This window comes from Macrobrachium nipponense, chromosome 8, assembly GCF_015104395.2.
Source record: "Macrobrachium nipponense isolate FS-2020 chromosome 8, ASM1510439v2, whole genome shotgun sequence".
Lineage (NCBI taxonomy): Eukaryota > Metazoa > Arthropoda > Malacostraca > Decapoda > Palaemonidae > Macrobrachium > Macrobrachium nipponense.
The window spans coordinates 51,642,678-51,669,310 of NC_087203.1; the positions used below are offsets into that span (position 1 = coordinate 51,642,678).

At 40.0% G+C, this 26,633-nt stretch overlaps 2 protein-coding genes across 2 annotated transcripts in view; both read left to right on the top strand.

The window, feature by feature from the left end:
* Window positions 1-13,997, top strand: part of LOC135223265 (coiled-coil domain-containing protein 177-like) — a 50,489-nt gene extending 36,492 nt beyond the window's left edge. The window contains exons 7-8 of the mRNA XM_064261748.1: window positions 11,281-11,436; window positions 12,198-13,997. Of these exons, the coding sequence (XP_064117818.1) occupies window positions 11,281-11,436; window positions 12,198-12,321 (280 nt within the window). The 3' untranslated portion in view covers window positions 12,322-13,997. The remainder of the gene's footprint in view (window positions 1-11,280; window positions 11,437-12,197) is intronic.
* An 893-nt stretch (window positions 13,998-14,890) lies between these two features.
* Window positions 14,891-15,586, top strand: LOC135223099 (serine/arginine repetitive matrix protein 1-like). Its single transcript, XM_064261604.1, has one exon. It carries the CDS (start codon window positions 14,891-14,893, stop codon window positions 15,584-15,586), a length of 696 nt encoding a protein of 231 aa, XP_064117674.1.
* Window positions 15,587-26,633: the final 11,047 nt, after the last annotated feature.

Consider the following 26,633-nt stretch of genomic DNA (forward strand, 5'->3'; position numbering starts at 1 on the left):
TCATCTATTATCACTAGCAGGTACTTATTCGCATATGTAGATTCACAAAAATTTCCTAGGATATCCATACGTAGTCTCTGAAAAGGTCTACTTGGTATCGGATATGACCCTAATTTTCAGGAAGTTATCCTTGCAGGTTTGCAAGCATTGCATACTGTACAGTTTTTCACAAAATTTTCCACATCTTTCCCCATATTTTTCCAAATATATTTAGCACGCACACCATTATACGTTTTTTCTATCCCCAAGTGTGGACTACCGAACCTGCAATGTACTATATCCAAAACCACTGGAATTAGGACTTTTGGAATTGCGACCAGTGTCGTGTCTCCTTTACTTTCACTAGTCCTTAATTTACATTTAATTTTCCTGACCAACAGATTACCTTCTAATTCTAAACCCGAAAAAGGTAACTTATAACCTTTCCTGACTAATTCCCCTCTAAGAAACGCTTTTGTGTCTGCCAAAATTTCATCTTCATCCTGCCTTTGCCTTATGAGACTCATATCCCACTGTATGGAATCACTAGTAACTAGTGTAACTTGAGATCCTTCCGTGTCATATAAATTTCTACTAAGGGCTTCCAAGACTACATTTAATTTGCCTTCTACATATTTGAGCTTTGCATCGAAGTCCCTGATAGTTAAGAACCATCGAGCTCTTTTAGGTGACAAATTGGGTTTATTAAATAGATCCAACAATGGCTTGTGGTCCGTAAGGACTTCTACTTTATTCCCCATCAGTAGTATTTTAAAATGAACCAAACTTGATACTATTGCAAAGGCCTCTTTATCTACGGTAGCCATTAATCTTTCATTGCTGCCCTTTGTCCTAAACTTCCTGGTATAAAATTCTATGGGATTGAGTTTCCGATCAAATGTTTGCATAAGGCAAGCACCTATACCCTCCTGACTGGCATCAGTCACTAATGTGAATGGTTTGCTGAAATCTGGAAATTACAGAACTGGGGGATTTATTAACACGTCCTTAAGTTTTTGAAAACTTTCTTCCTGGGGTTTTCGCCAATGAAATTGAATGTCTTCCCACAATACATCTGTTAGAGGAGCTGCTATGTTAGAAAATCCTTTCATTAACCTAAGGAAAAATCCCGCCATCTTTCTTTGATTTCGGGGTGCGAAAATCCGCTATTGCTTTGACTTTATCTTCGTTTACTCTAACCTCTTCCTTGGATATGACATGACCTAAATATGTGATTTCCTTTTTCAAGAAGGAACGCTTAGCTAGCTCAATTTTCAGTCCTGCTAACCTAAGTCTCCTAAGTACTTCCTTAAGCTCTTCCAGTTGTTGCACGGTCGAGTCAGTTGCAATTATTATATCATCCATGTACACAAAAACATTTTTACCCAATAACACGTGCAAAACTGTGTTTACCAACCTAATAATGGTCATCGGACTACCCAATAAGCCAAACGGCATCTGCGTAAATTCTTCATAGTGTCCCTTGGGCACTGAAAAGGCTGTATATTCCTTACTATCTTCACTAAGAGGGATCTGCAGAAAACCCTGCGCTAAATCAATTGAGCTATAAATATTATGACCCCCGATTTCTACATAAAGATCTGGTATGCATGTGACCGGGTAACGGTCAGGAATTGTTTTTTCATTCAAACGTTTAAAATCGACGCATACTCGGACAGAACTGTCCTTCTTAGGCACTGCTAACAGAGGAAAGTTGTATGGAGACACACTAACTCTAATGATTCCTTCCTCTTCCCATTTATTGACCTCTTTTTCTACCTGTTCTCTAATTTTGAAAGGTATGCGGTATGCAGGAATAAAAATGGGTTTTGTACCTTTCTCTAAGTTTACCTTATGATCTAAGACATTAGTTAATCCCAGTTTATTCCCTCATAAAGCTATCGTGTCCCCAAATTCTGCCAAGAGCTCGCTTACTGCTTCTATATGTTCATTATAATCTGCATTAGCTAAATGTTCTCTGAATATTTGCTTCCTTGATTGCATTTCTGCCTCAGAAAACTCAGTTTTCCCCTCTACAATAGCCACTGAACCACTGTCATTACTCCCATCTTGGAGATCTTCCACATATGTATTCTTCTGGTATTTCCTAACTGTATCATTACAGTTCAGTAATTCTACCTATGTAACACCAGTGTTTGATACACTGTTCACTGATGCAGTGCTAACAACCCCTCTTAGTTTCTCGCTGCCCTCAATTACGCATAGTTCCGTGGGTTTTTTCACTCCCCTCAATTTGACTTTTACCATAGTCTTTGAACCTGGCATTAAATTAACATCCTCTGATAAAACACATTTATATTTGTGGTTAGTACCTCCCTGTTCCACGATCCCATAAATACCACCACCCGTGGTTCTCATTGTATCCACCAAGACCCCATTGTTAGTATCAGTAATAATATCAGTATTAGTATCAGTATCACCACCCATAATGCATTGTCACACACACCAAAATCAATATCCCGTTTAACATCACCGCAGTTATTCTACCTATCATCAGAGTGGGTTTTGGTATCACCACTCCCCATATCCCCTGTATCATTACCAGTAGCACCATCAAACCTACCACCATTTTCAGTAATGTCCATATCCTCAGTTTCAATTGTGTCCTCATAAGGGATAAAAACACCGGGTATTCCAACCGTTATACCACTAACACCTGCATGGACCAATATCTTGTGTCTTCTACATGCCGGATGGCCCAGCAAAAGTCTGTTGCCCAAAAATGGTTCTATTACCACTCTATCACCCAGAGTAAACCGTATTCTAACAAAACCCAGGGTGTTTAATCAATGGGCTTGCACATCACACACTGTCTCCATTGAGGGTTTCAAAGGGTAATGGGAGAACATGGATTGATACAAATTATGATCCATTAAATTGCAAGATGCACCGGTGTCAATAAAGACCGGGATATCCATATCCTCCACTGTTCCATATTCTATAGGCCTGGGCTCTGGGGCGTCCCCCACGAGACCACAATGCCTTTGCCGATCCCTTTGCCCTCTTCAGTGACCTGCCTGGGATTTTCTCGTATTGTAACTCCCAAATTTCTGAGGTGTAGGTCTCGCATCTCTCTGTATCTGAAACGGACAAGATTGCCAACAGTGATCCATACTCTTACTCTATTATATTCCACTTTTGCACACAAATGGGGAGAAGGATAATCTGTATCTCTTTGGATACAGATTATCCTTATTTCTTGGACTGGTCCCGTTAAAAAATGTACTATCCTCCGTGGGAAATTTGGACATATGTTTCTGAATTTTGGCATAAATTAGTTTTTCGTCTGATGTAGGTCTAATCTTTTCATCAAAACTGTCCAGCATTGCGAAATGTATCAATTTGTGTAAATTGTCGAGTGAGACATTATTCTCATTTACCCATTTGGAATTTTTCAATTTCTGTATCCATTCTCCCGCTGAGTCAAAAAGTTTTGAGCTGTGCTCAATAAGGCTTGTTGTGCCTTTCCGAGTTTTGTACAGCCCTCTTAAATCTCTTATCATATCACCATGTTCCTTTGAGCCATAAGCCACTCTTAAAAATGCTTGTAATTTGGTCCATGACCGACATTTTGTGTACTGAAAACTACCCTAAAGGATAAATCTCCTTTATTGAAATCTAACAAGGCTTTTGCCTCTGTGAACGCCTCTGTATTATCTTTAATTCCCTTGGCGTTTAAATGGTTAATCACCCCCTCAATAAAAATTTGCACTGGTTGGGAAAGAACGCCATCTACAATACCTCAAAACGGGCTGACCCCCGCACTTATATTTGTTATTTTGTGTACCAGAGTCTGGTTTCCACTTGTACCACCATTTTGCTTTCTTTATGAAAACCCTTATACTTTAGGATTTGCCCCGACCTCAGTAACATTGATATATTTATGCACACACAAACCCCAACCCAAAAATTAACAATACATCATCCACCAATAAAAGATAAAATAAACATGCACCACCCCAAAAAATGGCTATATGAACTCGCCGCTTCTCAGGTTCTAGGTTAATCAGCTGATTTAACTGGTACAAGATTACGCTGGTATACAAAAAACGAGAAGATAGTTCGAGAAAGAAAACGTATGTTGAACCAAAATTTTTTCTGAATAAGTGCACAAAAGGGGAAAATTCTCCCAGCGATGTGGTTAACGTCCGTCAAAAAAAGCGATGTGGTTCAAGGGTTAATATTCAAAAACCAGTCAGAGAATAAACCCAGTGGGTGACTTCGAATCCATCTGAAATAAAGACCATAATTATGACATCACTTAAATATTAAATTTAGTCAATAAAGAATGTGCACAGCACCCCACTTTTCTTTTTCTAGACACAAGTAATTGACACTTCAAATGTTAACTTTTCCAAAGTTCTTTCTTACATTACCTTGTCCGACGGACCTGGAACACCTCTTCCAGGCATGTTCCACACTGTCAATCACAATGAGTGAGTCCCCCCTTAGCACTTGTCCTCCAGATTAAATGTCATTTTCTGTTTGTTACGAACACACACACACTGATTGGCACACACTAGGCATGCATGCTTCATGCCTGAAACTCGTGATCTTAGAGGCGTGTTATTGATCACAAAGTGCACTGGTAAGCTATCCTGTCTGTTTTTCATTTCAGCATCTTCGAGGAATCCAGCGCTTTGCGCTTGTCTCTAACAGGCAAGAGCTAAGGTTGACAACTCATTACTGTGCCTTTAAGATATATATATATATCTATCTTAAAGAGATATATATATATATATATATATATATATATATATATATAATCTATATATATTATTATATAAAATATATTATATATATCTTAGTTTTGCCTCTTCTCTATCATTTCATGAGCATTTTCTTTTGCTGCTTCTTTTCTTTCAGCTGCTCTGCACTGGAAAGATTTTGCTTTTCATTTAACGATGCCATCTCCCTGGCTACTTATATATATATATATACATATATATATATATATATATATATATATATATATATATATATATATATATGTGTGTATATATGTATATATATATATATATCATATATATATATATATATATATATATATATATATATGTGTGTGTATATATGTATATATATTATATCTATATTATTATATCTATATATATTTATATATATATTATATAACATATATACACACATATATATATATATATATATATAGTTATAGATATAATATATATATATATATATATATATATATATAGAAGTAGCGCCAGGGAGATGGCATCGTTAAATGAACAGCAAAATCTTTCCAGTGCAGAGCAGCTGAAAGAAAAGAAGCAGCAAAAGAAAATGCTTATGAAATGATAGAGAAGAGGCAAAACTAGGAACTGAGAGACGGACAGGCGATTGAAAGACTGAGCCCATAAAGAGAAAGTAAAAGAAGAGATGAGACAAGGGGACAAGAGACAAAGACAGAAAGCTGAGAGACTACTGAAACAAGAACTTCAAATAATAAGACTCAAGGTAGAGAGAGAAGGAAAATAAACACTTTTAGTCAAGCAAATCCAGAATTACCAAGATCTGATGAAAAGGGCAATGACATGGATACAGTCATAAAAATTGAAAGGTTTGCAGAGAGCCAGGGCTAGCAAAGGGATGAATGGGATGTTTGTCTAACTCCATTGCTAAAAACTGCATTATTAAAGAGATAGGAGATGATTAAGGAAGGTTCTAGGAAGAAATTTCATGACAGTAGGTCAGATCAGCGTAAGACTACAAGCAAACTGTAGCCAGAGTACAAAAAATATTTCAAAAGGTGGATTGAAATAGCCGACTCTAAAAAAGAGTTTAGTCATTTGGCAGATTTGCTCATCTGGGAACAGTCTATCAGCAAGTGTTGGCTGAGATTGGCACTATTCCTCAGGGTAAGAGTATCAAGAGACATTGGTGGGATGGATAGAATTACAGAGCAGTGCTTGTCTAGTGTGAGTCCAGAGACCCAAGGACCATAAGATGATCCAGGTAAAGCAGACTGACAAAAGTGAAGTTAAATGCTTTGTTTGTCACAAGCCAGGACACTCAGCTAAACTATGCGCTTATTAAAAGTAAAGATCAGCAAAAGTTCAAGTAAAAGGCAGTCTGTGCTATGGTTGTGAAAGAGCTGATGGAGGTGACCATATCATGATTTGTGAGGAAGAGTATGTCAGAGAAGGTAGCCTGAAACTGGCAGATGGAGCTGAACTACCAATTGAGTAAGGAGCTCACAGAACTGAGGAGCAGAGGAAGAGGCACCATAATTTTCTAGTAGTGAAGGTTATGAAGGAAAGGAGAAAGTAACTGTGTTACAAGGTATATTCTACAAGTGCAGTTGTAAGTAGAGGTGTAGTTACTGAGGCCAAATGAACAATAAGAAATTGGGTTGCATACTTACTCAGTTGCAAAGATTTATGTAAATATTCTGTGCTTTGAGGATGATCTACATGCTATGTGCCTAGATAACTCTATCTATGGAATGGAATATAAAATCTAGGACAAAGGCCAAGTGCTGGGACCTATGAGGTCATTCTGTGTTGACAGGGAAATTGAGAGTAAAAAGGTTGTCAATGTTTATGAGGGAGAAAGCTTCACAGTTGCGCTATCAAACAATTGTTAGAAGAGGGTGCAAGGCAAGATGGAAGACAGGGTATAAGAATTGATGTAAACTCAAAGGAATGAAAGGGGCTGTAGCTATGGGCTGCAGAGATTGCCAAAAACCTCTAGTTATTTCGCGGTGCATTGATAACACTATCCCTCTACTGAGAATAACCCTTATACTTGAAAACATTCTGGGTATCAAGTACTAAGGTGAAATGATTAAAGCTGAAGCTAAGATGGTTGAGAAAGAAGTAGAGACAAACAACAAAAGGGACAAGCCAAAAGAAAATTATGAAGGGATGGATCAGGAAAAGGCTAATACTGAAACTGTGACCAAAACCCAAGTCCAGTGAGAAAAGCGCAGTGGCACAAGTCACTAGCAGCTTCTAGCTTTCCACATATTGGAGCAGAGCAGCTATAAGAAGCTCAGAAGAAGGTTCCTAGTTTAACCAAGCAGCTGATGAGAGCCAAAACTGATGCAGCATACAGAACCAATGATGAAAGAACTTTTAATCTAAATGTATTACAAACACATATGGTGTTTTCCAGGGCAAGGTGACTGGAGAGGTGGGGCATATCTTTGTGCTAGAGATATATCAGGCATAAGTTATTAAATTTGCCTATGAGTCTATTGCCATTGGTCATCTTGAGGCGAAGAAAAATTTTGAGTCTATGACCAGTAGTTTTCACTGACCGAGAGTCGTTGCAGACATCACTAGAAACTTCATGTCCAGTGACATTTGGCAGAAGACTGCACCAAGAGGCTGTACAGCATGATACATGTATCGCCAGTGTAGGAGAAGGGCAACAGGTAGTAGACTTTGCTACAAGGTACCCAGAGGCAGTAATACACTCTAAAATAGAAACTAATTGGGTAGCAAAGGTGCTACTTGAAGTTTTCAGCAAGGCAAAGTTCCCCAAGATGTTCAGAGACCAAGGTACCCAGTTTACCTCTTGAGGTGATGAGGGAAGTGAGGCATCTGGTGAGCACGAAGCAAAATGTAATAGATTATGCTCAAGGAACAATGGTGTGTTGACATCTATGCAGAAGATGCATCAGGGTAGACTGAAGGATTGAGACCAGTATCTACCAGCGATTCTATTTGTGTATTGAGAGGTACCACAGTATAGCACTGAATTTTCAGTATATGAGGACTGTACAGAAGGACCATAATGGGAAAAAGCAGATTCTCTTGGAATTATGGACTTGAGACTGTTACTACCAATGGAGGTAAACAACCTGATTTTACAGCGGAGCGGGCCATGCTTACTATATCATGGCCATACCAAGTCCAGGGAAATGAATGAAGTAGCAGATGCTAAAGTGTGACCATCATCGAAGAAGAGGCTGACGAAGATCAATTAATTTCACATGAGTTTGTTGGAACTTTGACCACAGAAGGATGAAGAGATGTATCAAGATGTTAATGTTATGGGCAATTAAAGCAAACAGCAAAATAACCGGGTATTTCAGTTGTGAGAGAAATACCAAGATATCTTAACCAGCTATCCACAAAGAACTTTATTAGGTGAACACCGTATTAAAGTGACATCAGAGTACCCCTGGAGCTGATCCAGGGAGAATTTAAGGAAATACTGGAGATGGGAGTCATCGAAAATCATCTGCATACTGTTTGCCAGTAAGGATGACGAGGAAGAAGGCTGAGCCTTACAGGTTCTGCATAGATTATCATCAACTTAACACATAACCAAGTTTGACAGCAAACCCATGGGAGATCCCAAGGCCATGGTGGTAAAACTTTGTATCACCATATTTTTCAATAAAGTGGACTTCAGTAAAAGATATTTTCAGATCCTGGTGAAAGAAGCATCAAAGGAGAACTCAGTATTTGCACTTTCAAGTGGATGTTTGAAATTCAAGAGGATACAGTTTGTATTAAAGAACTCAGCAGTAATTTTCAACAGGGTGATGAGGAAATTGCTGGCTGGAGCTAAGAACACTACATTTTGTGGACAATGTTACCTAATGCATCATCATGGGAGGAGTACTTTAAGGAACTAAGGAACCTATTCTAGAGAGTAAAAGAGGACTGACTATCTGACATTCCAAGTGTTACATTGGGTACAATGAAATGGGGAATAATTCCTCTGACACTAGATCAGGTAGGTCATCATGAATGAAGCAAAACTGACAAAAATCCAGGGTGCAACACCAAAATGGACCAAGACACGAGTAAGATAATTCTGGTTTGATAGGCTATTACCTGGAGTTTGTGGACAACTATGCTAATATTTCAGCCCCTTTCATGGACCTAGTGGAGTAGTGCCAACTAAGCATGTACTGAAGTAGACTTTAAAAAATATTCCACAATAGGACTTTCATTGCGAGAAAGTGTGCATCAAATGAAGGATTGCAAAGCAAATTACTACAAGAATCTTTTTATGGAATCTTTCCAATTGCCTATGCAAATAGGAAACTCACTCTAAAGGAATATAGTGATAATATTTGCAGTAAAAAGATTCCATCTGTACTTGTATGCGGTGGATTTTGTGATACAAACGACCACAAGCCACTTGCATACATTCAACATCGCAGGATTGAATGTCCAAGGATATTGAGGTGGGCTATAGCACTCCAGCAGGGCCTGTTCAATCCTTGATGGGGCCCTAAGCAGGATTTGATTTGGATCACCACCACCAACACCACTGGTGCCTAACTATTACTTGTGCTTGAATAGTTGATCATTTCGTGCACTGTAAAGGCATTGCTAACCATAATAAGGGTGGCAAATTCACAATATGGTCCAGTGTTATTCGCACTTATTACATTTCAGTGTCGTATTGTATGGCATACTAAACTTGTATCTGTAAGTAACAGAACATGATAGTAGGTCCGTTGCTAAATTGATCTTGACTTCACATGTTAATCAAATTTATCAAATGGAGTCGTAGTTGCACCACAGAGGACATAATGGAGGCCAGTCTACAGTGGCGGCTCATGACAAAATGTAATGGACAATTTATTCTTTATTTTTTACTTATTTTGTGTTTTATTTATTTATTTTTGCTCTCCTTAATCTTAATTAATTTAATATTTTCCAAGCGCTCTTGGTGATACCCTGAAGGCATGCACGGCCCTAGCAGCTGCTTAGCTCGCTTATGCCTTGGGAAGTTCTGCACTCCAGAGCTACAATATGCTAAAGCAAAAAAAGATGAGATAATTATCATTTGTCTTAGTGTGGTGGTGTTGTCAAAGTATAAATTATGACTTATTATTTTATCTTTTGTATAGGTCCCCTAACACCATTTTCTATTGCAGTTTCGAGATGACGAAATCTTTTATTTTCTCTTAGTTTCTGGAACTATAAACAATCTACATTTATTCCACACATAAATTTAGTTTGCAGAATGACTGCTTGAGAAGACGTTTGAAAGATCTTATTGGTTTCTTAAACTTCAAAGCATGTCACCTACGATTTTCTTAGTTATATGTAAGTAGTCCATACAATAGATTTTCAGGCTGTCCAAGTTGATCATGATTACGAATGTCTACTTCGAGTACGTACAGAAGGAATATATATGCCAGGATCATTTTGATCGAAGGACAGCTGTATAATGTCACCCAAGGCGCTTGCGCCAGAGAGCTGGTGCAGATAAACAAAGACAAAAGTCAATTCATGATGACATCATTTCTCCGGTCGTACAGAGCAGAACTGAGCATACATACATTGTTTCAGTTCAGAAGAATTTATTTTAGTGTTAACTGAAAGCGAGGATCTATTAATTCTAAGGAAAGACTCCCTACCATACCGCTTTTATGTATTATGATCACCAAAAGTGAAAATAATTTTATTTAGTGGTGTCCATAAGTTTTATTTTTTATCCTTTGATTAGGTTTAATCACACCATTTGTAAAGACACTGGCCACCGCCACCACAGAGCCTCCTTTCACACATTGTGGGACTGCCTGCGATCATAGAAGCTTGTTATGCTCAACGATTCAATATAAAACAATAAAAAATCAAGTGCTACAGTTTAAAAAGAAATAAGTAAGTGAATCATTAAGTTGGCCTAAGATAGAAACCTCATTGGGGGTTGGAACAAGTTTCGTCTTTGTTCGCTGAAATTCATCAATTTTTGAAATTGACCCAATACTTGACATGATAATTCAGAATTTTGCTTTTTCTCGGTCAAGCTTTCATTTCATTTTATTTATTTATTGTTTTTACAATCGAACATGTGCATTTTTCCAAAATATATTTTCTATTTTATGTCTAAAGTTTTCAAATTTGTTTGGCTGAAATATAATTCTCCAAATTTTTTAGCCCGCCATAATAGTTACATCATAATTCCACGCTATTAAAACTATTCTTTTAACGGCCATATTAAACTCTGTCAACATGCCCCGTAGGTAGACAGTACCGTCAGTGGGGCACCGTAGGGATTATACTAATTGTTGTCTACAGGATCCCTAGTGCTATGTGCCACCCACTTTTAGCATTATTCTCTGTCTCCATTCCCGCTTTTTCCCTCCATCTTGCTGTCCTTTTTCAAAATTTTGTTTCTTGCACAGTTTGCAAACTGGAATATCATTTTTACAATAGGAAGTATAAATTTCAACCGCTGTTTATCAACCACAATTTTTGGAGGAGAATGTCCATTGTTATGGGCATTTTAGACTATCTTATATATCTTCAAAAGAATTTAGGTTATCCTTTTCATTCATGCCATCTACAGGGTCTTAGCGAGGGAAGAAGCCGAGCTCCTGATGGCCAGGAAGTGCCTGGAAGCGAAGGATCTCAGATCGCTGGAAGTGAGCCGAGAGAGGGAGAGGCAGATCGCGCGTGCAAGGACCACCGCCAATACCACAGCCTCGCTCAGGGAGAATCTCAGGTAGTATGCTCATTGGGCTCTGCCGCTGCGCGCTAGTACTACTACTACTTTCCCGCTCTTCTGTGCTAACCTTTCTTCTGTGTTTGAGTCGGTATCTTCTGAGTTGAGTGCATGTGTTCCTCTCTTTTTAGGCTTATTGAAAGCTCTTTCTTTCTGTTTTACAGCTTCATGTTTCTAACACATACACACACACACACACACACACACACACACACATATATATATATATATATAATATATATATAGATATATATATATATATATATATATCTATATATATATATATATCTATATATATATACATATATATGTGTGTGTGTACTCCAAAATTCGAGTGTGACATGATCTTAAGAAATAAATAATGTAATTTAAGCTGACTAAACCATAATTTGATTCACACTGCTATTGTATTGTCAAATACAATTATGTTGCTTTTTAGAATAATAATTCCCACTTCTTCGAAAGTCTGTATATCATAATATAAAGAAAATTTGATTTAATAACCAGAGTTTCCGTTTTTAGAAGAAAACAGGTTATCATCGACTCAACCACTAAGAATAAAGGAAGCGTAATATTTCCTTACAATGATTCATCCTGGAGCCTCTTATTCTGAAGTCAGCTTTTCTGTGAAGAAAGTCGATCCAGGCCAGGAGTCCGTTCATAAAGAGTTTTCTGTCAAAGAATAACTGTGTCATGAATAATCAATCTGCTAAATAATTATCATGTAGTAAACTGATAGGTACCATGTGTTTCTTTGACAGGAAAAAGCTGGCCCCTGAGACATTCGACAAAGTTGTTGCACGAGCAAACTTGGAACTGCGAATCGAGAATCGTCCCCCAGCGACCTCCACCTTGGGAACCAGGTCGCACATATTCCTCGGCTAGGCCAACGTCGCATCCTCATCACTTCATTATTAACAAAAAAATAAGAGGCCAGGGCAAACATTCCTCCGCTTGAGCAGCGTTTGAGGGGTTTCCTCAGTCGGTCCTCCTCCATGGAGACGGCAGCTGGCGCAGACCCTTGAAAAGAATACGACTCTTACGACGACTATTGTCATCCCTCTCAAAGGGCGATTGCTTTGTCTCGACATGTCGTCATATTTCTCCTCGATTTGGGAGTTTTGGAAATATTAAATATTAATAGAATGATTGCCAACCTCCAGAGTCATTTGGAATAATATTGTCAGAAAAGCAGTTTTTTCATTCAGCGATCACTGGGCCTGCAAGCTGAGTCACCTCAAATTCAGGATATCATGAAGGATTTTAAGTAACTTGCCATATCACATGAACCTCATTATACAGACTGAAAACATTGAACTTCAGTCAACAGCAGCCAGTAGGCTATTTAAATCGTGTTCACTTATGGATAACTCGTTGCAATACCTTATTCATCTAAACTTAATGATAACAAAAGCTCCAAGCAAAGCATTTAACAAACTTAAGAAATTTTCTTTGTAAAGTTTCCTTAGCTGGGACACGGAGAAATAAAAAAAATGACCCACCGCCCTCCCCAACATAAAATCCAAAATAATTATATTCCAAGTTAGCTTTGTTCAATCTCCCGTAAAAGGGCCACAATCATCTTTGAAATTACAGAAAGGTCCCACGAACCTACGTTTTTTGGGAACGTCAGGAAGGTGCACGAACTTCACTCTGTCAACAGCAACAAACTAGTGATGAGAGTAGTTCTGTCATTTATAGTTAACAGTTTGTCTTGTTGAATTCTATGTTTGTTAATTTTGAAAGCACTCCTTATGTAGTGCTGGTTAAATTTCGCAGCTTACTAGGTTTGATGGTAACGAAAATTCCGTGATTTTCTAAACATCCGGCAACCTTAATTGTTGCTTGAATAAAGTAAAACGTGGAAGCTCTTGAAAAGGCGTTCAGCTGAAATGGTCTACGTGACTGAAGTGAAATGTTGAGGCGTCGAACTCAAATGATGTGACGAACTGTGCGACTGGTGGTGCTATCTGCCATAGTAGGTATCAGTGAACCAGAAAATTTCTGTCTTGATTAAAAATGCGAATTTAGCCTGGGAGAGTGAGCTCGTTAAAATTTTTCTCGTCATTTCCGTCAGATCGAGGAACTACTCAACTACCTAAGGTTAAAACAAGCGTCAAAATTCTTATAGAACTGTAATTGGTCGGGGTAACTAAGGGGAACTGCCAGTCTAATTCCTGTTTAAGTTCTTTAGATTTTCACAGGCTGACTGTCCCTATGAGGTTTGGGGCGGGGAGAGGGGCTCTGGCACTAGTCATGGAATGTTTGGTCCCTGGGACTTTGTGTACAAGTGCAATGACCTCTCCCTCTCGTCCTCTGTTCACCACTCATATCAAAGCCTCCGAAATTATTTTCACAATAATACATGACTATTTTTTGCCACAGTACAGGTAATGTTAATGCTAACTATAATAGGAAAGTAACTTATCATTGTGTCAGAGACAATGAATCCTGAGTGTGACTGATGAAATAACCAAAATGGGGAGCATGATTTTCAACCCTATATTTTTGTACATGCAACTTCCCCGGTGGATATATACTTAGCTATAGTCTCCGACGTCCCCGACAGAAATTCAAATTTCGCGGCACACGCTACAGGTAGGTCAGGTGATCTACCTCCCGCCGCTGGGTGGCGGGACTAGGAACCATTCCCGTTTTCTAATCAGATTTTCTCTGTCGCCGGTTCCAACAACACCCTTGTTGGTTCCTCCTGACTTGATTTTCGTTTTTCGTTTGCCGTTGATCTTCTTGAACTGTCTTTTGGTGAAGTATTGGATCGTTGGCGTGGCATATGCTGTTCTGGATTGTTTTAGGATTTTGTTTTTGGATTTCTCTTATAATGTCTGACTCTGGTAATGTATATAGAGTGTGTGTGATGGAAGGATGTAAGGTGAGGCTACTGAAGGATTCGGTAGATCCTCACACTGTATGCATGAGGTGTCGGGAGAATGAATGTTCAATTAATAATCCTTGTACGGAATGTGAAGGTCTAAATGAGGAAGGATGGAATTCTCTATCCTCGTATTTGAGGAAGCTAGAGAAAGATTGAGTTAGGAAGGCTTCATCCAGAAGCGCCAGTAGGTCTCGTTCCAACGAGCCAGTTCAGGGTAATTTAGTTCCTAACCCAAATGTAGTACTTGCATCCTCTCCTTCAGTTTCAGCTCCTTCTCCCTTCACCGAACCTGCGGATTCATCTTTGGAGATGGCTAATATGAAAGCCGCTCTACGCAGGATGGAGTTGCAAATGCTTGCAATGCAAGGTAAGAGTGCTGTGCATAGTGAGTGCAGTGTTCCCAGTGCAGTGGATCGGCTCCGCAACGCTCCCAGGTCTAGACCTCTTCCAAACTCCCAGGCCCAGTGGAGGAGGAATGTCAAAAGCTGTAAGGAGGTTGTGGAGAATCCCCACCAGTCAGGCGTCCCTTCGGCAGGTTCTGTTGTTACGACCCAGACTGCCATGGATCGCCACAGGAAAGGCATCCTGAGGAAGTGCTTTTCTTCTTCAGATTCGGCTTCTCCAAGGCGCGGATGGAGTTCGGCTGAGGAGTCTCGTCCCTTGAAAAGAGCCTGGAAGGCTCCCAGCAGTATGTTAGACTCCAGCCTGGAGCGCTTCCCGGAGGAGTCCCCTGTGGACAGGAAGAGAGCCAGGAGAGCCCCAGTCAGTCCTGCTTCTTGTTCGGCTCATCCTTCCTCTTCAAAGCCTCTCTCGCCTCCTTCAGAAGGAGATCAGGAAGATTCTACGAAGCGGATCCTTGTCAACCTACAGGAACAACTGTCTACGTTGATGGGTGCTTTGGTGAAGGACCCTCCCCGCAAGAAGGACATCACACTCCCGATTAAGAAGTCTAAGCTCCCTCCGCGCAAGAGGAGTGCCTCTCGAGACAGGAACCCTTCTCTGAGAAGTTCCAAGCGCCTCTCCCCTGTTAGGCGCTCTCCTCCTCGCAGACGCGATTCTCCTGGCAGACCCTCTACTCCTGTTAGGCCCCCCTCTCCTCGCAAGCGTTTGTCGCCGGATAGAAGCGCCTCTCCTCACAGACGCGCCTCTCCTAGCAGGCTCCCGGCACCAATCTATGCCCCCATTATACTTAAGAGGGTAATGGTGCCCCTTGTGACACCAGCCACACTCTCAGCTCTATTACACTGTGTCTTATAACTGTCCCTTTGTTTCTCCTCCTTCAGTATCTTCTAGGCCTATGGAGGTCTTTCTTTATTTCTTCATGCTTAATTTGAGTTACATAAGGTCCTACACGATCTGATGCTAGTTGTCTTTGTAATAATAAGAATTTGGAATGTGGCTGTTGATATTACAATTATAATTAAAGAGTAGTAGGTATGCTGTTATTTGATAGACAAGGGTTTTATTGGAACATAGCTAAATCCCATTATTACAAGAGAGCGCCACGAAAACCGAGTTAATTCTTCTGTCTGTAACAGCAAGTAATAATATTATTACGACAAAAGTTGAACAGACGGGTTTTCTCGCCTCCACATGATGAGAAAATAAACCTACAGAATAGATTCAGTTATATTATTTTCCTTAAAGGAGAAATTAGAGAAAGGGAGCAGAAGTTTTAAACATGTGCTTGAAAGGGTGGGAGTGAAGGTTGGAGGGAAAAATGTTTGGGGAAGACGTGTGGAGGCCGGTGGCCACGGTGGAGGGGCGGGTTTCATCGTGCGTCTGGAGGCACAGTTTCAGTGTTACCAGATCACATCCAGCCCTTGTGGCTGAAATGTGTTTACTTATATGTGTGGCCGACTGTACCTGGAAGGGGGACCAGGTGAACTGGCACATCAACAAGAAGGAGTTGAATGCAGTCTTTCTGGCCCTGAGGAGTTTCGAACCAGAAGTCAGAGGCTTGGTGGTCCAGGTCAACTCGGACAACACCACGGCTCTAGCATATATAAGGAAACAGGGAGGGACTCATTCCGTCTCCCTGTACGAAGCAGCAAGAGACCTGTTGCTGTGGGCAGAGGAGAGAGAGATTACGCTTTTCACCAGATTTGTTCAGGGAGAGAAGAACGTAAGGGCGGACCTGCTGAGCAGGAGGAATCAAGTCCTCCCCACAGAATGGACTCTCCATCAAGACGTTTGCCAGATGTTGAGCCTTTGGGGCAGACCACACATAGACCTTTTTGCCACGAATTGGAACAAGAGACTGGACAACTTTTGCTCCGAAAGGCTGGACAGGGATAGACGGCTACACGTTTCCCCCATTAAAGATTTTGGGGGAAGTACTGAGAAAGTTCGTCTCCTCAACAGGAACGAAACTAACTCTGGTCGCTCCCTTTTGCCCGCTCAGGAATGGTTCACAGAGGTACTGGAATGGATGGTGGACTTCCCCAGATCTCTTCCACTCAGGACAGATCTGTTCAGACAACCCCACTTCGTCAGGTTTCACAAAAACCTCCCTGCTCTCTGCCTGACTGCCTTCAGACTATTGAGAGACTCGTCAGAGCGAGAGGCTTTTCGCGCAAGGCTGCTAGCGCGATCGCCAGAGCTTGCAGGTCATCAACCTTGCGAGTCTACCAGTCGAAGTGGGAAGTGTTTCGGAGATGGTGCAGGACGAAGAAGCTATCCTCATCCAATACCTCTGTGACCATAATTGCTGACCTCCTGCTCTTTTTAAGAGAAGAATGCAGGTTAGCTGTTTCTACAATTAAAGGATATCGTAGCATGCTATCCGTGGTGTTCAGGAACAGGGACATGAATATCGTGGAGGATAAAGATCTGCATGATCTTGTCAGATCTTTTGAAACAACTAAGAAGAAGTACTCTAGACCTCCTAGTTGGAACTTGGATGTGGTCCTCAAGTTCCTAGTATTGGACAAGTTCTAACCTCCTCAACAAGAGTCCTTCAGGGACCTGACTAGAAAGTTGCTGTTTCTCATAGCACTGGCTACTGCTAAAAGAGTTAGCGAGCTTCAGGCTCTGGATGCTAGAGTAGGGTTTAAAGGAGAATCGGCAATCTGCTCTTTTAAACCTTTGTTCTTAGCGAAGAACGAGAATCCCTCTAAACCCTGGTCTAGAAGTTTTGAGGTCAAAGGGCTCTCACCCTTAGTGGGAAGAGAGATAGAGAGATCCCTGTGCCCTGTTAGGACCCTTAAATTCTACCTGGAAAGGAAAAAGAAGCTTAAGTGCAACCTAGAGAGTCTCTGGTGTTCTGTCAGAGATCCTAGAAGACCCATCTCTAAGAATGCTCTGGCATTCTTTATGAGGAGCGTCATAACAGAGGTGCATGCGACGTGCGAGGACGAACAGTTTAAACTCCTTAGAGTTAAAGCACATGAAGTAAGGGCCATTGCGACATCTCTAGCATTTCAGAAGGATATGTCACTGAACAATATTGTGGCCTCTACATACTGGAGATGCAACTCAGAGTTTGCATCTCACTACTTGAGAGACGTGAGAGTAACTTACGGTAAGTGCTTCTCGTTGGGGCCCTACGTATCTGCAGATTCAGTGCTGGGACAGGGAGCTGAGACTAATCCTTGTTAGTTTGGTTTACTTTTATTTTTAATTTGGTGTTGTATGTTTATGGTTGTTTGGAAGAGGGTTATGTGGTAACCCTTTTTAATTAGTTCTAACACGGGTTAGAGATGGTCAGGTGGTCGGGATTGGTTTTGTGCTCCTTGATAGTGCCAGAGGCAAAGGTTTGGTCATGTAAGTGGGTTAGCTCCCACTGACGAAGATCCTAACAAGGTTCTGTCATGTAAGTGGGTAAGCCCCCATTGACAAGATCCATTAGAGCTTTCAGTCATAGGTCACTACCTCGCTGAAGCTCTTGAGGCAAAGCAGACTCATGGACAGTATCCATGAAGTCTTCTGCCCAATCAGGTAAGAACCAAGGTCTTTGACCTACAACATGTGTTGTTTCTTGTTTTTTATTTGTATTATTAAGCTGTCTCTTACCCTCCACCAAGGGTGCCAATCAGCTAAGTATATATCTGCTGGGGAAGTTGCATGTACAAAAATGATATTGTTATGATACACTAAAGTTTTTTACATACTTACCTGGCAGATATATACAATTAATGGCCCACCCAGCCTCCCCTCGGGAGACAGGTGGAAGAGAAAATCTGATTCGAAAACGGGAATGGTTCCTAGTCACGCCACCCAGCAGCGGGAGGTAGATCACCTGACCTACCTGTAGCGTGTGCCACGAAATTTGAAATTCTGTCGGGGACGTCGGAGACTATAGCTAAGTATATATCTGCCGGGTAAGTATGTACAAAACTTTTTTGTGTCATAACAATATCTTTTTGTGAATGTAATTCATAATTAGTTCTTTTTCAGGAATTTTAATTAGTACCCTAGTTTTCTGAAAGGAACAAAAAAGGCACACCAGGTAACATTCTGTAAATGCCCTTTGTAACATTAAAAATGTATGTTGCTACTTATGCCATGTGACAAAATTGGATCTATTCGGTGGCTAAAATGTTTATCATTGTATTTCTTTCCTTACCAAAATAAATGGAGACCTCATTACCATGGACTATCCAGACCCCATTAAGGTGGGACTGCCAACTTTCAAATGTCCCGTCCCCACCATACCCCAGACCCAGAGTAGGGTGGCTGAAATGAATTGAATAGGCTATGAATTAAATTAAATTACAACTCAATAGAAATAAGGATTATGCGACAGTACGATGCTGGAGAACTGCTCCATCCCCTCTGAATAGTCAGACATAATTGGAGGAGGGTATATGATTCTGTATAACTCATAAGACAAACACAAGCGACGTTCATCCTCCAAGAGCAAGTTATAACTTTCGAGAAACAACTACGACTAGAAAGAGAGGACGAGAGGAGAAAATATGGGTAAAGGAAACGATACTAGAGCAATTCAACGATGGCAAGGAAACTTCTAAAGAGATGAGAAAGGCCAGGAAGTTTAGTGTCAACAAAGAAAATGGCACACTGGAGAGAGAGGAGCAAAACATTTCTTGGAAGAAAAGCTCGTTTGTGCATCAAGCATAATGTGATATCTCCTCTTTAGAATAATCTTAGACAGGGAGGAACTAGCATTGATCATTGCGAGAGGAAGAGAAACATCAAGTAGCTGATCAGTTCACACCATACCCCCTTCCAAGGCCCTACGAAGAATGAATACGCACACACCTGCCTCATTTGAGGAGAGAAGAGAGCGTATTTGTCTTTTTTTAATGTCCTCTGGCTTCTATTCTATTTTGATGTAGGAACAGTTGAGCACAAATAATCTTGGGCTTCTCGATGCAAAAACACCTTAAGGTTTTCCTTTAATATCCCCTTTAAAGTGTAAATGTTCCACCTGGGTTTAATTGCTGCTTCTTTGTAAAGTTGACTGGACTTGGAAAAAACACTATAGTGCATTTACTTTTCTAAGATCGCTGTGGTGTGGCCTGTACAAAAATCATACGTTGCCAATTTTCACGTTATGGTAATCATATTAGCTTCACGGAGTCTATTTCTTAAAATGTGATTCTTTGTTTGCATCAGATATTTTGAATATATCTTATTTCGTATATTCCTCCTGAAAACCTCAGTTTCACTAATGAAAATGAAGATATGGCATATTTTTTCCCCGGCGATGCCACATCTGAGTTCAGCGGACCTATGGGTTTTAAGAGGATTTATGAGGTCATGGTCAATATCATTAAAGGATACTCGCACTCGATCACCCACTGTGAAAAGTATGGACAGCCCAGTCCAAATGACTCCCGTAAACGTCTTCACCCACCACCTGAGGCCAAGGAAATAGTCTATAATTTCCTGAAATACTTCATTTTATAAAAACATCTTGAGGGTCCTGTAACTGATGTTTCGAAGGCTATCCAGAGAACATCTGAAGCAACAAAAGTGTTAGAAATGACTATTCGTAGACTTAAGAAGCAAGAGAGGCGGGAAATATAGTGGAATCTCCAGTGTTTCAAAAGAGAAAAGAGAAAGTGAATCCTGTGACTGACTTGGATGATTTTATAAAAATGTTATGCAGAGAAGGAATGCATGGTTGTCTTTTCCAAGGGCATAATAGATCAATTGACTTATGAATTTATGTTTCAAGTCCAAACACCGGAGCCAACAGGCCACTCAGCGCATCTATAATTATAGAAAGAGAAAGAAGGAATAGTTAAGCAGAATCGGGAATGGAAAAAAAAAGTTAACAGGGAAGAAGCAAACCCTTTCCCTCGACTCCCAAGGTCTAAAGCGAATCCTCCTAAGAAGGATTATATCTGCGGGAAGCATTTAATGGGACTTACATACCCGTAGATATGACAACTCTGCTTTTTCTACCTGGCCCTACCCTAGCGATCTTAGAAAAGTAAACGCACTATAAGTGCTAGAAAGAGCTTGTAAGGAAATCTAAGTTCAGTTACCGCGACATTGGCAACACCATCCGTGGGATCCGTACACATCATCTGCTCTTACTCTCACTGGAGTTGCAACTCTGTCTCTACTCCTCTCTCCCCTGTATGGTGCTTATTTCTGGTGTCTACTGTGACGTCATAGTTCGATGTGTGTATGCTAACCTTATTCACCCTATCTCACCTGTTTCATTATTTATTGTTCATTTCAACATTTTCTGTATTCAACGTATTCATTATTCACTTTCCCACACCTGATTAGTGACAGAAATGGTTTGGAACATTATCACCTTTGCCTTATACGCCTAAATGAGGACTTTGCTTGTTACCGACCAGCAACGAAAATCCTTGAGATTGCTATTACACTTATATATATATATATATATATATATATATATATATATATATATATATATATATATATATATATATATATATATTCTGTTGTTTTTTTTTGTTTTTTTTTTCACTTGACCAACACTAACACACACTCTCTCCGGAGTCACCCCCCTACAAGTTTACGTATCTTTGTCCTTTTTTAATGCATAATTTCTATAAATAGTCTCTATAACACACACACATATACATGCATTAAGTTACAAATGTCCTTTAATATCCAATTCGCTCTACCTCGGAATTAATATATTTTCATATATGTTAACAGAAGGGCAATTTTTTAGTTGATAATAATTTCGTCGGCTCCCAGGGATTCGAACCAGCGGACAGCCAGAGAAGAAATCAGGACTGTAGTGACATTATCGACTCCGCCAACAATACAGTTGTAAGTTGATAGCGATTCCGAGCTTACAAATCTCTGTTGAACTCAGGTATTTATAATTAGAATCGATATCCAACCCCCTCTGCCATGTTAACCAAGTCGAACATTTGCCGCACGTAGCCATATTATGCATTCTTATCACATCACTGTGATTCATATACATGCATTAAGCTACAAATATACTTCACTGCAGTCCTTATTTCTTCTCTGGCTGTCTGCTGGTTCGAATCCACGAGAGGACGAAATTATTATCAACTAAAAAATTCTGCTTCAGTTAACATATATGAAAATATATTAATTCCGAGGTAGAGCGAATTGGATATTAAAGGACATTTGTAGCTTAATGCATGTATATGAAGCTACAAATGTCCTGTGCGCGGCAAATGTTCGACTAGGTTAACATAGCAGGAAATTCTACATACAAACATATATCTAACAAGGAAAAATCTCTAACAAAGTCAAGTGATACTTGTTTAAACAAATGAAAGCAAACCATCTAACTGGTAACATAGCCTACCTTTTTTCTGTTGATTGCCATCTCTGGAGTTGGCTGAAAATCAGTTTCAAACTAGGCTAATGTAAACTCTTGTTGTTACAAAAATATACTTTTTATTTCCCAAAATTAGCTAACATGAAAATGGAATAAAATTAATTAAGCATGACCAAAAAAGAAATGTTAAACTATCATATTCCTCTCAAAATCATATTTAAGTAAGTACCCCCTTTTCCCCTAAGTGTCCAAACATTCATAGTTTATCAATAATCAAAATTAGTCAAGAGAAAACCCATACGGTGACTTCGAATCCATCTGAAATAAAGAGACCATAATTATGACACCATAAACCATTAAAGTTCGTCAATAAAGAATGTGTGCCGCACTTCATTTCCCTTTCTCTAGAACTCAAGTAATTGTCACTTCAAAAGTTAACTTTTTCAAAGTTTCTCACTCTAAGTTATCTTGTCTGACGGACCTGCAACAAACTTCTAGCACCTCTTCTGTGGCATGTTCCACACTCTATCAATCAAATTTAGTGAGTCCCCCTTTGCAACTTTTCCCCTAGATTATATGTCATTTTCTGTTCATTACAAACACACACACACTCATCAATTGGCGCACAAGAGGCATGCACACTACATACATGAAACTCGTGATCTTTGGAATGCGTCACTGACCCCAATTGTGCACCGGTAGACTTTCCTGTTTGTTTTTTCATTTTAGCATCTTCGAGGAATCCAGCGATTTGCATCTGTCTCTAACCGGCAAGAGCTAAGGTTATCAACCCGACTATTTAATATAATAGACTGTTACTAGTGCCTTTAAGATATACATGTGATTTTTGCTGCTTAGCTAACAAAGGTCTTGACATAGGTCTTTACAATTTAGATGAGTGATCAGTGGGTAAAGAAGGTTTTTACACTTGTCTTACCCTCTTGTCATTCTCTTCTGGTCTTGTTTGCTTTACCAATATACGTTGCTACTTACATGATCACCTCAACTCTCGGAAAGTTCTGGCAATACACAAACATATACTATGTACCCACAGAGGGTAGACATTACATTATCTCAGTCAACTCAAACTGGAAATATCTTGAACTAACACATGTAAAAATTCTAGGAAAACCACACAATGTATGAAATAGGGCTCTATAGCAGCAGTGGCTTGTGGCTTTACAATTGGTGTTATTAAAAAAAACAGAGTAAAAGAAAATGTACAAATTTACTCGGAACACTTTCCACAATATGTTTCACTTCAGGCCAGTCATAACTCCTGGAAATGGACTGCCAGGGATCTATTCCTTGAAATGGATCCTCTCTTGCAGTGAATTCTAAAACTGAACTGAACCACTGCATGTGAGTTCGCAAATACTTTCTTCTTATCAAGACTTTGATTCCTCTATATCTCTTTCTCACGGGAATCATGAAAAATAATTTATGATTTTTTCCATTTACTTTCTTTTTTTTAGTTGATGGACCATTACCCCACCTCTCAATGGCGTCACCAGGACTGGATTACAAATTGACAAACAAGGTTTTTATTACTGCATGCAGATGTTTTAATTTCTCACATGACATCATTTGAGTGCTGAATTTCTATTGGTTGGAAGGTCTCATTCTCTCACCGGGGTCTAAGCAGCAGCAAGTTCATCTTATGCTGCAGCTTGCAGCCAAGTGTGAGGGCAAGGGTGTGATTCCAGTCTCTGCTGATAATCTCAATTTGCTTCACTGTCACTAGTCATGTCCAGGGGTGTTCTATCGCTCGGTTCCCTTCAGATTCTCATGGATGTCCTGTGGTTTTCTTGAAGAAAGGAGGATAAAGTCCATGTTCCTCTATGTTTAACCCAGGCCATTTTTTCATTAATACTCATAGCTTCTGTAATCTGTAGAACCAGGATTCTCTATGCACAATCTCTGTGCTTTCTAATTATTCTTCTAGTGTCAGTTTATGTGGTGGTCTATGTAGTGATGAAATACTGCCCTTTGGTTGTGGTGAGCTTGCAATCGCCTGCACAGAGTGGTAGTGGTGCGACCTTTGGTACATTCAAATTTGTATACTACACTGGTCGACTCCCATATCTTTCTATGGGGGCCATGCTATTTTGTATTACAACGTGCTGACTAGATTTGGGTAGCAGTAGACACAAAGAAATTCTCTCATCAGGCATTGTAAACACTGGCAATTATCCTTCATGACCTTAACCTCATCCTTGAACTGTCTGTGATATGTGGCTTTGTAATGCAAAATGATGTTTCTCAGTGTGGTAGGCATCATCACTGGTGTGCTGGCATACACGTTCAACTGTTTTCTTATGCAACCTTCTATTAGATTGCTGTTGTATCAGTTACTAGTGAGGAACTGCCTTACACGTTGAAGCTTGGCATGAGTAACTTTCCATGTGGAATAGTACATAATAGCATATCTTATATATAATTTTGGATTTAGATGGGAATTGAAGGTTCTTTTCTCAACATCTGCCATGTACATATTAGTAAATTGGACTCCAAGGGAAGATCCCATGGCAACACCATCTACCTGGCAAAACAAATCACACCTATGTGAGAGGAAGGGTGCTTCCTTGGTGCAGATTTGGGGAAGACATCGAAGGGCATTTTCTGGTATGTCAAGTGGTGTGTCACCTGAATGATCGACTCCTTAAAATAATAGCAATGGTTTCATCCACCGGTATGTTCATGAATAGAATTTTTACGTCCAGCCATGAAATGGTAGAGCTTGGAGACATAGTGTGTCTTCATGGTGCCATAACAGCACCCTGGCCTGTAGCCTCTGATGATCATCGGTAGTTTCATAGCTCTATTATCAGAATTTATGTTCTTAATTATTGCATTCAGGTTTCTCTTCAGGTTTTCGGTAGGGTCCTTACTTAGGGGCTGAAAGTTTGTAGGATCACTCACAATGCCATCCATTTCATTGTTATTCACGTTTCCTGATGACAGACAGCGGCCTTGTCACCTTTTCTAACGATGATATCCGGGTGTTCTCAGAGCTGGCAGGCGGCTTCCTTCAGTTGAGGGGTAATGATGTTACTCCTATCATTTTTGTGTTGGTGTCATGCTTGCCTGATGAGTTCCTCATGGATGGTATTAGAGAGGGTTACCGTTCCTCGAGTATGGAGAGAGAGCAAGTAATTTACAAAGGTTTCCATTTCAATATGCTTAGCTTCCTTGTGGGGTTTTTAGTGAAGAGACAATCAAGGCCAAGGTTGAGAAGCTGTTTTTGTCAATCAGTGAGATCCATACCAGCCAGGTTAATGTATCCATTGGAAGGCTTCTCATATCATAGCTAGTTCAAAGACAAAGTCAATGCCATGTGGAGATTAAATCCTGATGAGAGGATTTCCTTACATGTCTACTGTCGCCCAAATCTAATCAGCACCCTTGTAATGCGAAATAGCATGGCCCCCTTAGACAGAGAGAGGGGACAGAGTGACGCACTTACAAAAAACCTGTTTACTTGTAAATCTGACAACGTACTGTAAGTACATTCGGTTTTGTTGTCCTATTGTACGTTGTGTTGTTAACTGAGCACAATTTCTTCACTGGACACATATCTGAAATCAAATGAAGCATACAAACAACTGGGCAAGTTGGGTTACTTACCCTGGTTCAAACTGGAAATCGTCAGTTGTGTGTGTGCATGCATTTATTGAACTTCCACCTTCACAGGGAAAAAGAAGAAAGCATTGTTTGGTGTGTGTGTGTGTGTGTGTGCATTCATTCATTGTCACCCACATAGGTATACCCAGGAAAGTGCTGGTCACGTGCGTGTGTTCATTCATCCTCCACCCTCACAGGCACACCCAGGCAAGTGTTGGTCACGTGTATGTTCATTCGTTCACTCAGGTCCATCTTCACAAGCTCAAGCAGGAAAGTCGAGTTGTGTGTGTATATTTGTTTGTTCACACCCTATACTCCTAGCATACTCATAATGACAGGTCTTGATTAGGTAAGCTCTGTCCACCAGCTATTAACCCTGTCATAATTACCGGACTTCGCGCTAAGTAAATATTGTTATTTTTTAGCGGACACTGGCGAGTCTGCTAAGTAACGAAATCCACCAAGTTGAGGTCCATTAAGTCGAGGTGCCACTGTTGTTCCGAGTTGATTTTTCCGTCCGAAAGCCTGTTATAAGGAAATTACATTTTTCTATATAATAAATAAAAATGAAAAAATTTCTTCAAAGGACTCCATGACTTTTAAACAAGTAAAAAACACGAAGAAGTTTCTTCAGCGCAATCGAGTTTCCTGTATAATGCTGTATTATATTCACACCTGCGGCCCATGAAACTTTCAGGCACGGCCAGGTGGTGGCCTATGTTGGTGTCACCTACAGCGGTGACAGAGGCACGATCATGGCTAACGTTAAACTTGAATATAATAAAAACTACTGAGGCTAAAGGGCTGCAATTTGGTGTTTGATTATTGGAGGGTGGACGATCAGTACAGCAATTTGCAGCCCTCCAGCCTCAGTAACCTTTCAGATCTGAGGGCGAACGAATAGACAATTGGGACCTCAATACTTCTCTTTTACAGAAAACTAATAAATGCAAAAGATTAAATACT